This window comes from Octodon degus, unplaced genomic scaffold (assembly GCF_000260255.1).
Source record: "Octodon degus isolate 3935 unplaced genomic scaffold, OctDeg1.0 scaffold00105, whole genome shotgun sequence".
NCBI lineage: Eukaryota > Metazoa > Chordata > Mammalia > Rodentia > Octodontidae > Octodon > Octodon degus.
Genome location: NW_004524681.1, coordinates 65765 through 77969, shown reverse-complemented (window position 1 = coordinate 77969; position 12205 = coordinate 65765). Strand labels below are relative to the sequence as shown.

At 36.9% G+C, this 12205-nt stretch overlaps 1 protein-coding gene across 1 annotated transcript in view; it reads right to left on the bottom strand.

Moving 5' to 3' along the window:
• Rfx7 (regulatory factor X7) overlaps window positions 1–12125 on the bottom strand; it is a 143959-nt gene extending 131834 nt beyond the window's left edge. Inside the window, exon 1 of the mRNA XM_004638985.2 lies at window positions 12039–12125. Within this exon, the coding sequence (XP_004639042.2) occupies window positions 12039–12106 (68 nt within the window). The 5' untranslated portion in view covers window positions 12107–12125. The remainder of the gene's footprint in view (window positions 1–12038) is intronic.
• Window positions 12126–12205: the final 80 nt, after the last annotated feature.

The following is a 12205-nucleotide window of genomic DNA, read 5'->3' as shown; positions in this document are numbered from 1 at the left end:
TTTCCTTTAAAAGTGATCTGTTTCTTTTCTTTAGCGGCTTTTAGTATACTGTTCCTATGCTGAATTTCTGGAATCTTATTACGTGTCTGGGTGTGGTTTTCATTGGATTGATATTATTTGGAGTTCTATATGCTTCGGTTACAGGATTGTCAGATTGTTGCCCCATATTTGGGACGTTTTCTGCTATTACTTTTGTCCATATTCTTTTTATATCATTTGTACTGACTCCTCCTTTCTCATTGATGCCTATGAGTCTCACATTGTTCATTGTTCAGTCTCACATTGTTTGCATCAAAGATGAACGACCCCAGGTCATCTCCAATTTTCTGTTCTCTTTTACAATGTTTTTCTGTAATTTTCTCTCAGTTTCCTGTATCTGGACTGACATCTGTCAAGTGATTCTCAAGTCTGCAACTTCAACTTTGCAATACCTTGCAGGTATTGAATTATTTTTTCCTGCATCCTAGTTGTTTTAAAGAGATCTTTTCTTACTTTTTCACTAGCCGCAATGGTGTCTTTCAGGTCAGAAAGCCTATTTTCACTTTCACGCAAACGGTTTTGCCAGCATGTTACTGAGGTTTTAATTTCCTGTATATCACTTTGAACCTGTTTCATACATTCTATTTCTTTCCTAAATTGTTTATTCAGGGGTTCCATCATTTTTATATTCTCTTCTATTTTTTTTATCAGTGTATTCTTTAGAAGCACTTAGTACTTCTTTGATTATAGTTACCACTACATTTTTTAGTTCCGAAATTATTTCTGATCTGATTTCTTCTATACCTTTCTGCAGTTCATTCTTTACTGTCAACACTATTATTTCAGAGATATCTGGAGTGTGATTTCCAGTTTCCTCAGTGCTAGTGTCTTCTGCAGTTGTACTGGGTGGACTTGGGGCCTGAGACTGCCTTTTGTTCCTTCTCTTTGTCATTTTGTATACCGCTGTCTTCTGACCTTTGGTGAAGAGCTTGGATAGTTATTACCTTAGCACCAGGTCTGGATCTACGAAGTTCAGATTCCTCCAGGTGGGTGTTGCTTGGATCTGGCTGCTGTGCTCTCCACTTCTTTCTGCTGCAGCCGTTAGACTTGAACCCTTTGTGTCTCTCTGGCAGGATGTTCTGCTCCTGAATCAGCTGGGTGGGTCTTGCCTCTAGCCTCTTTGCAGGGAGTTCTGCTGAAGGGTTCCGTGCTGGGCCTGTGCTCTGGGTCTATTCAGGATCCGGAGGACCCCAGGTCATCTCCAATTTTCTGTTCTCTTATACAATGTTTTTCTGTAATTTTCTCTGAGTTTCCTGTATCTGGACTGACATCTGTCATGTAATTCTCAAGTCTGCTACTTCAACTGTTTCTTCTGTTTCTTTCTCCTAGGTCTGATGTTCCCATTATGAACATTACACCTTTTATTAAGTGTCACTTAAATACTTGTTCTACTTTTTTCCTTACACTTAGAGTTTCAAGTTTCTCCAGAAACCTCCATGTTCATTTGGTCTTTTTTCAGTGATCTCCACTCTGATGCATTCACTGAAGGCACTTACTTTGTTACATTTTTTAATTTCTAATATCCATTTTGAATTGAGTTTCTGTTTTTCTGCTGATCTGCCTATTATTCCATGCTGACCATTTTGAGCTTTAAGAACATTAATCTTAGGTATTTTCAGTACTCAGTCTGATAATTATAAACTTTGTGATACCTGTCTGATCCTTATGTTTGGTTTGTCTCTTCAGACTGTTAAGGCTAAGCATGATGTGGAACAGAGATACACAAGCCTTTCATGTGAAGTTTTATGTTATCCATTTAGGAGTTGGACTGTACTTACTATTGATAAGTTCTGGCCCAATATTATCATTGCCCTGACTCAACATGGCTGAATCCTCAAAGTAACAGCTTATCTTCCTAATGACCACTTCCTCCTTCTTCCCCACCCTGGACCTGAATACATTTCCCACACTGTTATGCTTTGTATGTAGGTGTTCCCCAAAGCTTCATGTAGTCAATGAGGTGGCTTGTAGAGTTTGTGATTAGTTGATGATCCATCCTGGGGACTATGGGTGTGAATGCTGCCCTGGGGCAGGCAATCTGCATTACAATGTAAAGAGAGGAGAGAGGTTTACTAGAGGCCTCCATTGTTGTCTGCTGTTTTCCACCACCATGAATTGCTGCTCTCCTACATGTGTCGCTCTGTCTTGGAGTCAGCCACGTATGGCCTGAAACCTCCACTAACTGTGAGCTAAAAAAACCTTTCCTTCCTCAGTTGTGGATGTCAGGTATTTTGTCCCAGCAATGAGGAAAGAGTAACTAAGACACAAGAACCCAAGGGAGACCCCAGTCAGCTCCTTAAGTGTAACTGAGCCTGCCCCTCAAGCTCCACCCCAACAAAGTTCATAAAGTCTCAGTCTTCCTTATCTCAGCTCAGAGGACCCCCGTCTCCCTCAGATTTTCTCCACACCCTGAAAGTCAATAAAGGCCTCTTTTATCTTCCCTGTCTCTTTACTGTGTCGAAAAAACCTAACAACTATTTGTTATGTCGTGGTGTCAGAGGCTAGAATTATTTTTCCTAGTGTCCTTGTTTTTGTCTCCCTTGTATTCAGGTATTTGTTGAGACTCCTCAAAAAGACGTAAGGCTTCTGATTTTTTAGGTTCTATATCCAGTGATTATACATGAGCCCTAAGAGTGATATGGTAGTAAAATACAAGAGAAGCAGCATCATTCTACAATCCTATGATTAGGTGTCATGTTTTTCATTAGAGAGCTTGAGCTGAGTCTGCCTGTCTTTCTTTGGTATAGCGTCTCGCTACACAGCTCAGACTCATAGTGACCCTCCTGTCTCGGCCTCCCCAGAGCTAGGATAACAGGTATACACCACCACACCCAGTTTTGGTGCCTGCACAGTGTGCCCAGGGTTTCTGTGCCCAGGGTTCTGAGGCCAGTATGGTATGCAGTACCAGGGATCAAACCTGGGTCCTTGGGCTTGCCAGACAGGTGCTTAGACCGCTAAGTTACCTTCCCATCCCTGAGCTGTTTCTGCCCTTTTAAAATCTGCACAAGGCTAAAAATTACATTACTATAATTTCTTTACTCTGCAAAATGCACCAAGAGTTGAATAACTTGCTTGGGAAAGAAAACTACCACATTAAATGTATCAAATTCAGAAATGTTAATTTGGAGAAAAAAACACTTTAAAATGTAGTAAACAAAGAGAAAGTCACTAGTGTCTCCCATTAGATAAAAAGGTACAGAAGTTGTTTCTTGTTTCAAAGGACTTTATTAGAAAAAGACTTACTGCTTAATCCTACAGAATTCACCACGCAATGTGAAGTTAAGAAAAATGGTCAATATGGACTACAATAGCTAATAAATGTTTCTTACTACACTGACTTGGTCTAGGACTCCCAAACATGATTAAGTAGAACTGCAAACAGGAGTGGAGATTTCAGGAACAATACATAGCAGTTGCCTTGTTTGTTTTTGATCTTTTTTGATTTTATTGTACTTTTTTGGTTGAACCGTTTTTTAGAGGAGGTTTATTTTTTGGTTTTTTGGTGCCAAGGACCGAACCCAGGGCTTCCGGCTTGATAGGCAAACATTCTACCGCTGAGCCAAATCCCCAATCCCTACAATACAAAGCAGAAACAACACTGGAACAGAAGTAAAACCACAAGATGTAAGACAAATAGTAAAGCACCCACTGAACTGAGGGTGATGTTGAATGTTACTAAACAGCAAGAAATAGTGTTTTATTCACTGAATACAGTTAGATTATACAGGGCTTTGAAATTTGATAGAAATCTATAGATAGCAAATGGTGGGAAAGAAGAAATTATCAATCTTTTATCTTACTCTGTTTTGTGTTTTTTGGTACAGGAATTGAACTCAGAACCTTGTGCTTGCCAGGCAGGTGTTGTATCCCCAGCCACTAAAGCCTTGTTGAAGGGGATCACATAAAAAGAAAATCTATTTTGATAGCAATGTTGCATAGTTTTCTGGAGAAGAAAGGCCAAGGACAGAAAACAGCTGTGTGCTGCTGTAATAATCCAGTTATAGGATGCAGAAGCACTGAATCATGGTTTTGGCAGTGGAAATAAGACAGGAAGAAATTTAAGTGACATTGTAAATGGGGCAACTAGTTAAAATACCTTTTAACCAAAGGAAAATAATCAAAGATGAAGCTAATACTGCCAACCTGATAAAATAAGTGACATCAATTATCAAAAAAAAGTAAAATAAGTAAACGAAAAGGCCAGGTACCAGGCAAAGTAAAAAGTAGCCGTAGAACTGCCAAGTTTAGGTAATGGTGTTGTTTATTTGTGCTCTGGTCCTCTACTCTAGTTTCCTAATCATCCTCATCCCCTTCTTTCTTTTTAACTTGCATTAATTCCTGTATCTTTGTATATAGTAACTGGGTGGTGGAATGTGTACTTAATAAATTCTGCAAGCTAGTTTTCCTCTATTCACATTGGTAAAGCTCACTGTCATCAACTCTGAATTTAATTCCTGCTAGTTAGAATAAAGAAGCCCGTAAGGGTAATGTTAAGTGTGTTTGGATCTATAGTTTATCACTTAAATGTTTTCATTGAGGCTACTCTGCTACATTTTGCCAATAGCAACATTATTTTCTCAATGACTCTCCCTTATCTACCCGTATCTGTTTATACCCCTGCTTATATCATTAACACATTTAACAAACTCTTACTTTTGTTAAATTCAGTTGGCGATACAGACTGTATAGCTACTACATGAGGGTAAGCGGCTTAAAGTAAGGAACAGTAGCCTTTTTTTTTTTTTTTTTTTTTTTTTTTTTTTTTTGTCTTTTTGAGACAGGGTCTTGCTATGCAGCTCACTCAGGCTGGTCCAGTGCTCACTTTACAGCCCAGGCTGGTCTTAAATCTCCAACAATCCTCCTGCCTCAGCCTCCTGAGTGCTGGGATTATAGGGATGTGTCACCATGCCCAGCCAAGGAATGGTAGCCTTTTCAATCCTATGGTGTCTTTCGATTAGGAGATAGCAAAACAATACATATCAAATTTAGTTTTCCTTGACCACTGACCATATTCAAGATCAATGTTGGCCTTCTTCCTAGAAACTTTTGTGTGTACAACTTTCCCAAGTGTTGCTTGGTAATAGCTCTTGTTTGACTAAAAGGGCTCATGCATTTAATAATGACTTGAATTTCATATCGTAGACGATTTACACAATGTTTAGACTGCTTATATATGTGCCATTAATATAACTAATGACCACAATGAAACGGAGGAAGTGATTCATTTATGTTAACTAAAGCATGTTGTTGGAATGCATATCCTAGAGATATCAGCTTTATATCAAGCAAGATGTTGCTGAAGTGATACTCATTCAATTAAAATTTTAAATACATTGCAAAAGCAATCACAAGTTCTTGGCTTCCTTTTATACAAACAGCTTATTTTAGTGTAATACCCTGAATTACTAATTTTGCACTGATTGCTGTATTTTTGTTATATTGTCTTTGAATGCCTATGAACTTTACATATAAGAAAATGAAAAAAAAAAAAAGAAAATGAAAATGTTTCTCTTAAGCTCAGCAAAAACTAATAAAAATCACAGCGACCAATCCCTGTTGTCGTCCTTGCCCCCGGGGTACATTGAGACAGTGACTGAGACTGGGCATGGTGGTGCACGCCTGTAATCCCAGCACTTGGGAGGCTGAAAACAGGAGGATCACTACAAGTCTGATCTATGTAGCAAGACCCTGTAGACCCTGTACTAAATACATTTAAAAAAGCAAACAAAAAATCTAATGAAAGTGGACTTACCTCACACAGAAAGGCCAGTCTAAACTACCAAAAAAAAGCCCAAAAAAACTTCACAGTGCTAGGATGGAACCCAGAGAATACATGGTAGTCAAGTGCTCTAACACAGAACTATATTCTTTTTCTTTTTTTGCTTTGTTTTGGTGTTTTAAGGCATGGTCCCAGTATGTAATCTAGGCTGTTCCCGCACATATTATGTAGCCCTGAATGGCCTTGAATTTATGATGATGCTCCTGCCCTATCCTCCTGAACACTGGGGTTACAGGTATGCACCACAACTGCATATTACATAGTTCAGACCACCTTCTTCGAAGTTTGAGAAAGGTTTATGAGGCAATGGTCTATGAGTTGCAGCTTCTATCTATTACAAGAAAGGAAGATAGAGAATGGTTAAGATAGCAGGTAAAAGATTATCAGTATAGGCTGCGAAAATAAAAAGGGCTATGGATAGTGCAAACTGAAGTAGCCACTTAACAGAAGTCTATTCTCATCTGAGTTGGCAATATAAGATGCTCAAAATAAGAAAGCCACTGGGTATGGAGGCATATGCCTAGAACTCCAGTTACTTGAAAACCAAGTCTGAGGCCAGCCTGGGCAATTTAACGACACCTCATCTTAAACTTTAAGAGAAAGAGCATGCCTCATCTTAAAATTTAAAGAAAGCATGCAAGTGTGCTAAGTATGTAGTCAATAACCCCTGAGTTTAATCCCCAGTACAAAAAAAGAAGATAAAAAAGAGTAATTCACTTATAAGGCATATATATACAGTCATTTTCTATTCCTACGTCTTTGTTAGGCATCACTAATCAATCAGTGAAAACTCAAATCAATTTGATAATCCTAGGTTAAAATTAGGATAAAGGTATCTGAATCCTTTCTATTCAAAATGAGACAGATAATGGGCTCATATAATTTTTCTGTTTTATGAGGCAGGGCTATTTGAAGGAGATGGTACACACAATGTTGTACACAATATGCCCTTTTCTAACCCTAAATTCCAAGCTGCATAACAGACTGGAATCTGTCACTCTATAGACTCTCACTCTCTCAACTAAAAAACCCAAATAGATATCCAAATAGCTTAGTTCTCAGGAGGAAATATAAAAACCTCACCTCCCACGCAACTTCTTGTAACATATACAGAAGTTACTGTAATAATGCCTGATAAGACCCTGTACTTAATTCTGAAACCTTATGTTTCTATTTCCTCTAACAGACAAGAGGTATTTGCAGTTCATGAAACAAAAAAGCAAATGCCAGTCTCAAAAAATTAAATGTTCTATAATTTTTATTTATGTGGGCCAATGGTGAGTGCTAACTATTATAATCTCATACTCAGAAATGAAGAACATTAAGGCCTTAGGGCTTATTCATCTTTATTACCCTAGTCAGACTGGGAAGATTCAAGATTCTTCCTATACTGAACTCTTAGAACCCTTCAGAAAGCTGAAGAAAAATCAACTAAAATCCAAGATCCTGCTTAGGCAGACATAGGGCCCAGAGGTTCAATCCCCGGCCTGCCATGCTGCACTCCCCCTCCCCGCACGCTGAGATGGCTAATGAGACTGGGCATGGTGGCACATGCCTATAATCCTAGTACTTGGGAAGCTGAAAACAGGAGGATCACTACAAGTCCAATCTGTGTAGTGAGACCCTGCAGAACCTGTACTAAATACATTTAAAGAAAGAAAGAAAGAAAGAAAAAAGAAATCAACTAAATCACCAAGCAGAGGCAAAAATGGGTAACTGTGGTCCACTCTGGCTAGCAATGTGGAGTAGCCGTATCACCATCCTGTTCTTTATTATAACTTGCAAAGACACTCTGCCACAATTACTCATTAAAATGTTTACCATAGATGTAAAGCTCAACACCACACTGAATTATTCTGAAAACACAAACCTTTTTTTAGTCAGATTTACAGTATTATATTCCCTACTGCCTCACAACACTACTCCACCACAGAGAAAAGCTCCTGAGTGATGTTTATGAGCACTTCTTAAAAAAAAAAAAAAAAAAAAAAAAAGTCAAGCAGAAGCAGCACACAAATAGCCCCCTACAGTCAACTAACTAGTGAGCTCAACAACCAGTATCCTCACAAAGCCTAGCATATTTTTGCATACTAAACAACTCTTAGAATACTTGAGATTCACATGTGCCTATGTACACTTAATCCCACCTAACTACCAGTCTTAAAACAGAAGAAAAAAATCAGGATCAATATGGTATTACTATACAAATCTTATGATCACCATACTTTGCTCACTGTCCTACGGTAGAAACGAATCACTTCTGTCTAGATGTTTACTGCCATCACAATTATTAGGAAAATAAAAACAACATTACTTATTTAAAAAGTGGGCCACATGAAAAATCCCTATATTAAAATTCTAAATCTAAAATGTACTGGTTTTGAAAATTTGTATGCCTTATCCTACCTAAGGTGACAGCAAGGCTTTTAGAGCTTTCATTAACACAAATAGCCTGCTTTGGCAAATATGCTATAAATTCACCACCACTGCCTTACAGTGTTAAAGACAAGGAGCCCTGGGCCTGGAATATGCTGCTGCCAGGCTCTGATAACAAAGCAGTTCTGTGGCTTCCCTGAAACCAGTTTATCTTTCTCTAAAATGGGTAGAAAAGATGATTCATTTTATAGGACTGTTTTAAGAAAAGTAGGTGCAGAGGTGCAAGCTTATAATCCCAGCACCTGGGAGGCTGAAGCAAGAGAATGGCTACCAGTTGTAGGCCAGCCTGGGCTGCACAGTAAGTACAAGGAAGGCCTGCTTTACATAGCAAGACCCTGTCTCAAAACAGATTTATAAGGTGTCACCTGCAAAGAGTTAATGTAAATAAAAGTTACAACAACTAATTATTTTATGCATCCCTGAACTTGTCTTTTGAGTCAACAGATTAAAACATTTCCTATAACAAACTATTGGGACTTCCACTGAATTTCTACCTGAAAGTTTATTGTATATGTTACAGCCTAACTGAAAATGTGTTATTCTTTACCACCAACATATGGTCTATTCCTGTATGATGAACCACAAATAGATCTCAAATGTAATGTTTATGTTCTATCTTTCCATTCCATTTCTACACTGGTTCCATGTAAAATTCTTTAAAAAGGATAAAGACTTATCAAAGTTAATTATTGTTTAAGCTTAATATAAATTTTCACATACACATGTATTTTTAGTTGTTAAGGTATTGAAGGTAATGGGGCCAGGGAGGATAGCTCAGCGGCTTAAGTGCCTGCCTGGGAAGCACAAGGCCCTGAGTTCAATCCCTGGTACCAAAAAAAAAAAAAAAAAAAAAAAAAAAGAAGAACCAAAAGGTATTGAAGGTAAGAAGAGAAAACCTGGTTTGATTTTTTTTTTTCTTTTTTTAAGTAAAAAAAGGTGCAATGTAAATTAAAGAAGTTCACAGGCTGGACTGCAGGTTTAGGTTGCCAGTATAAATCATCATTGAGAAAAGAAATGGGTTTACTAGTTGTTTTTATGGAAAAGTTTATTTTACAATTCTGTTTAGAAAATACAAATAACTCTATATAACACATTCAATATTAAAACATCTCTACAAATCAATCTCTCAAGCAACAAGTGTTAGTAACATGTACCTTTTGTCTTATGGTATAAAAATGAGGTGGGGGGAGGGGGGTCAAGAAACATATAGGTACAGCCAGGCACGGTGGCATATATCTTTGAGTATGAGATTTATTCCATTTGTAAGAAATACAGTTTAAGCCAGGTATGGCGGCTCATGCATGTAACTGCAGCACTTGGCAGACTGATGCAGGGGGACTGCCACGAGTTTGAGGCCAGCCTGGGTGGCCTCAGAGTGACTTCAAGGCCAGGCTGAACTACATAATAAGACCCTGTCTCAAACCTCCCCTCCCCCAAAAAAGAAACATAAGAGGTATGTTAACCTGGACATCAATAGAAGGTGCTTACAGATCATTACATGAACATATAGTCAGTAGTAGTAAATATTGTACGTTTTCTAGAATAAGTTAAATTATACATAACATATCCAATTCTTATTAGTCATCAGTACCATAATTTCAGTTTGGAATAGTTAATCTTTTTTCAAAGACTCATTTAACATTTAGAATTATAATGAAATGCTTTTATCAAACAGCATTTCACTTTAATAAACAGAATTAATTATGAACTGAGATAATAACTTGTTGTCCAGCTAATGGCCTACATCACATACTATATTTATATTTGTAGAGTAGGAGGACAAGCACAGACTTGTTTGTGATCTATCAGTCCAGTAATTTAGAAACAATGATCAACCTAAATGCAAACCCATTTGATAGTTCTTATATGCCATATTTTTTCTGAAACGAATTTTAAATTCTTAATGGCAAAGGTACCAAAGGATGATACAGGAAGTAATAAAAACCTCTTAAAACATCAAGCGATAAAAAATTGGCCCAAAAGATATTACTGCCTTTAAAAAATGGAAAGATCCTTAACAACTGTAAACATATCTATCTAAAACGATTGAATTTTAACAAATAATACTATCTCTTAGAAGAAGAGGTACTAAAGGAACTTATCCTTTTTAATGAAGTCTTTCCTACTTGAATCACAGAAATCCAATTTTGTGGAAGAGGGATGTTGAGTTTATATGTGAAATATATCCACTCATGCTTATTATCCAGTGATATTTTTTATTAAGTTTTAACTATAAAGAAGTACTTTTGCAAATATAACTTCTAGTAAGTGTGTTATTACAATTTTAAATGATACAAATGGAACATTTTGAGATTCAGGAGTCTGTTGGCCTTTTGCTTTTTCAGATAAAGTACCAAAAACTGAAGTAGTACACTCTACTTAAGAGGTTTTTCTCACTTTAAAGTCAAAATAATTAAGTTGTAAAAGATGTATAAATCACAATTATCAAGAATTAAATCATGACTTACTTTTAAAAAACTCCATTATCATTTTCAACCATTTTACTCAGTGCATACATAATTCATACTTAGTTTAAAAGTATTAAGATTCCTTTCCCTTGTTCTTTTACAAATTAAAATACATCTTACTAATTCAACCTTTAAATTTTGCTTTTCTTAAAAAGATTTTAGTCCTGAATATTGTTTAAATACAAAAACCAAAGTTGCATTCAATTTAATTGTTATTTGAAGGAAACCAAGTTATGGCACTATATGGGGATAAGAAGTCCCTAGTTTTGTGGAAACCTAGATGGTAAACAGGAAAATCATCTCATTTGAATTATAGGTTTAAAAAGCAGTCTTGGGTATCCAATGAAAAATAAAGCCTGCTATCTTTTTTTCTCTCACACACCATTGAAATATATCTGACCTAGGCAATTCCCACAGCATGACTACTGTCAAAGCCAAAAACTTCTTTTTAAAATTAAAACTGAAAGCAAGACATTTAACTGTCAGCTACTGTGTAGTATAAAACTAGTAAAGCTTACGCTGACCTACTTCAGATTCGCATCAAGAAACGTGGTTGCGTGCCAAGAAAATGAGAATTATGTCTTAATACTGTATTTTTAAATTGTCATTATTTTTAAATGTGTAAATACTGTACAAGCAGTAACAGTTGGTTTATGGTAAGCTCCTTTTTAAATTGCAATATAAAAGTAGTTTGGGTATTTCAGTAGTAATGTCCAATGACAGACCAACAAGACTGTAAAAAACAAGGTTATTTTTAATGCTACAATTAAATTCTATTTTAAAACTTGTATTAAAAGGAATCTCAGGCCAAATTCCAAATATTGCTTTCTATTTTAAAAATAGGGCTACACTTTTAAAAAATGTCAGATAATAAAGAATCTCCTACAACACAACGTAAGTTCATGTACAATGAGCAATTGCAAAGGCTCTGCCACCAGTCTTTTAAGAGTTCAATTCAATGCTGAAATACTAGAAATTCTCATACAAGAAAATACAGGAATAGAAAAGCCTGTTTCATCTATTGTTTCTTTTTACAAATTACACGAAGTGACAAAACACGTACAATCCCTCGTTTTTAATTAAAAATAACTTTACAGAGGAAAGCAGCATTTTAAATATATTTTAAAGTAAAGAAGTACTTCCGTCACAACCCATGCCAAAAAATAAGCTCCATGGAAGGAAATTTTACTGAGAATAAAGGAAGCAAAATCAACCCGAAACAGCAGCTAACACAACTGTAAGGAACAGACACATTAGGTTTTGTGCTCATAATAACTGCCTTAACACAATGTTCATCTGGAGAAAATCCACCACACCTCTCACTCCCGTACAACAAGGCGTAAACACACTTCGCACCCCAGTTCCGAATCCGCGGTGCCATCATCCAGTACGGCTTAATTCTGACCCATATTCCTCTCACGCCGAACGAGAAACAAGACCTTGTTTATGTGCACCCCAAGCGCGGCGGGTGCGAGCGCCCGCG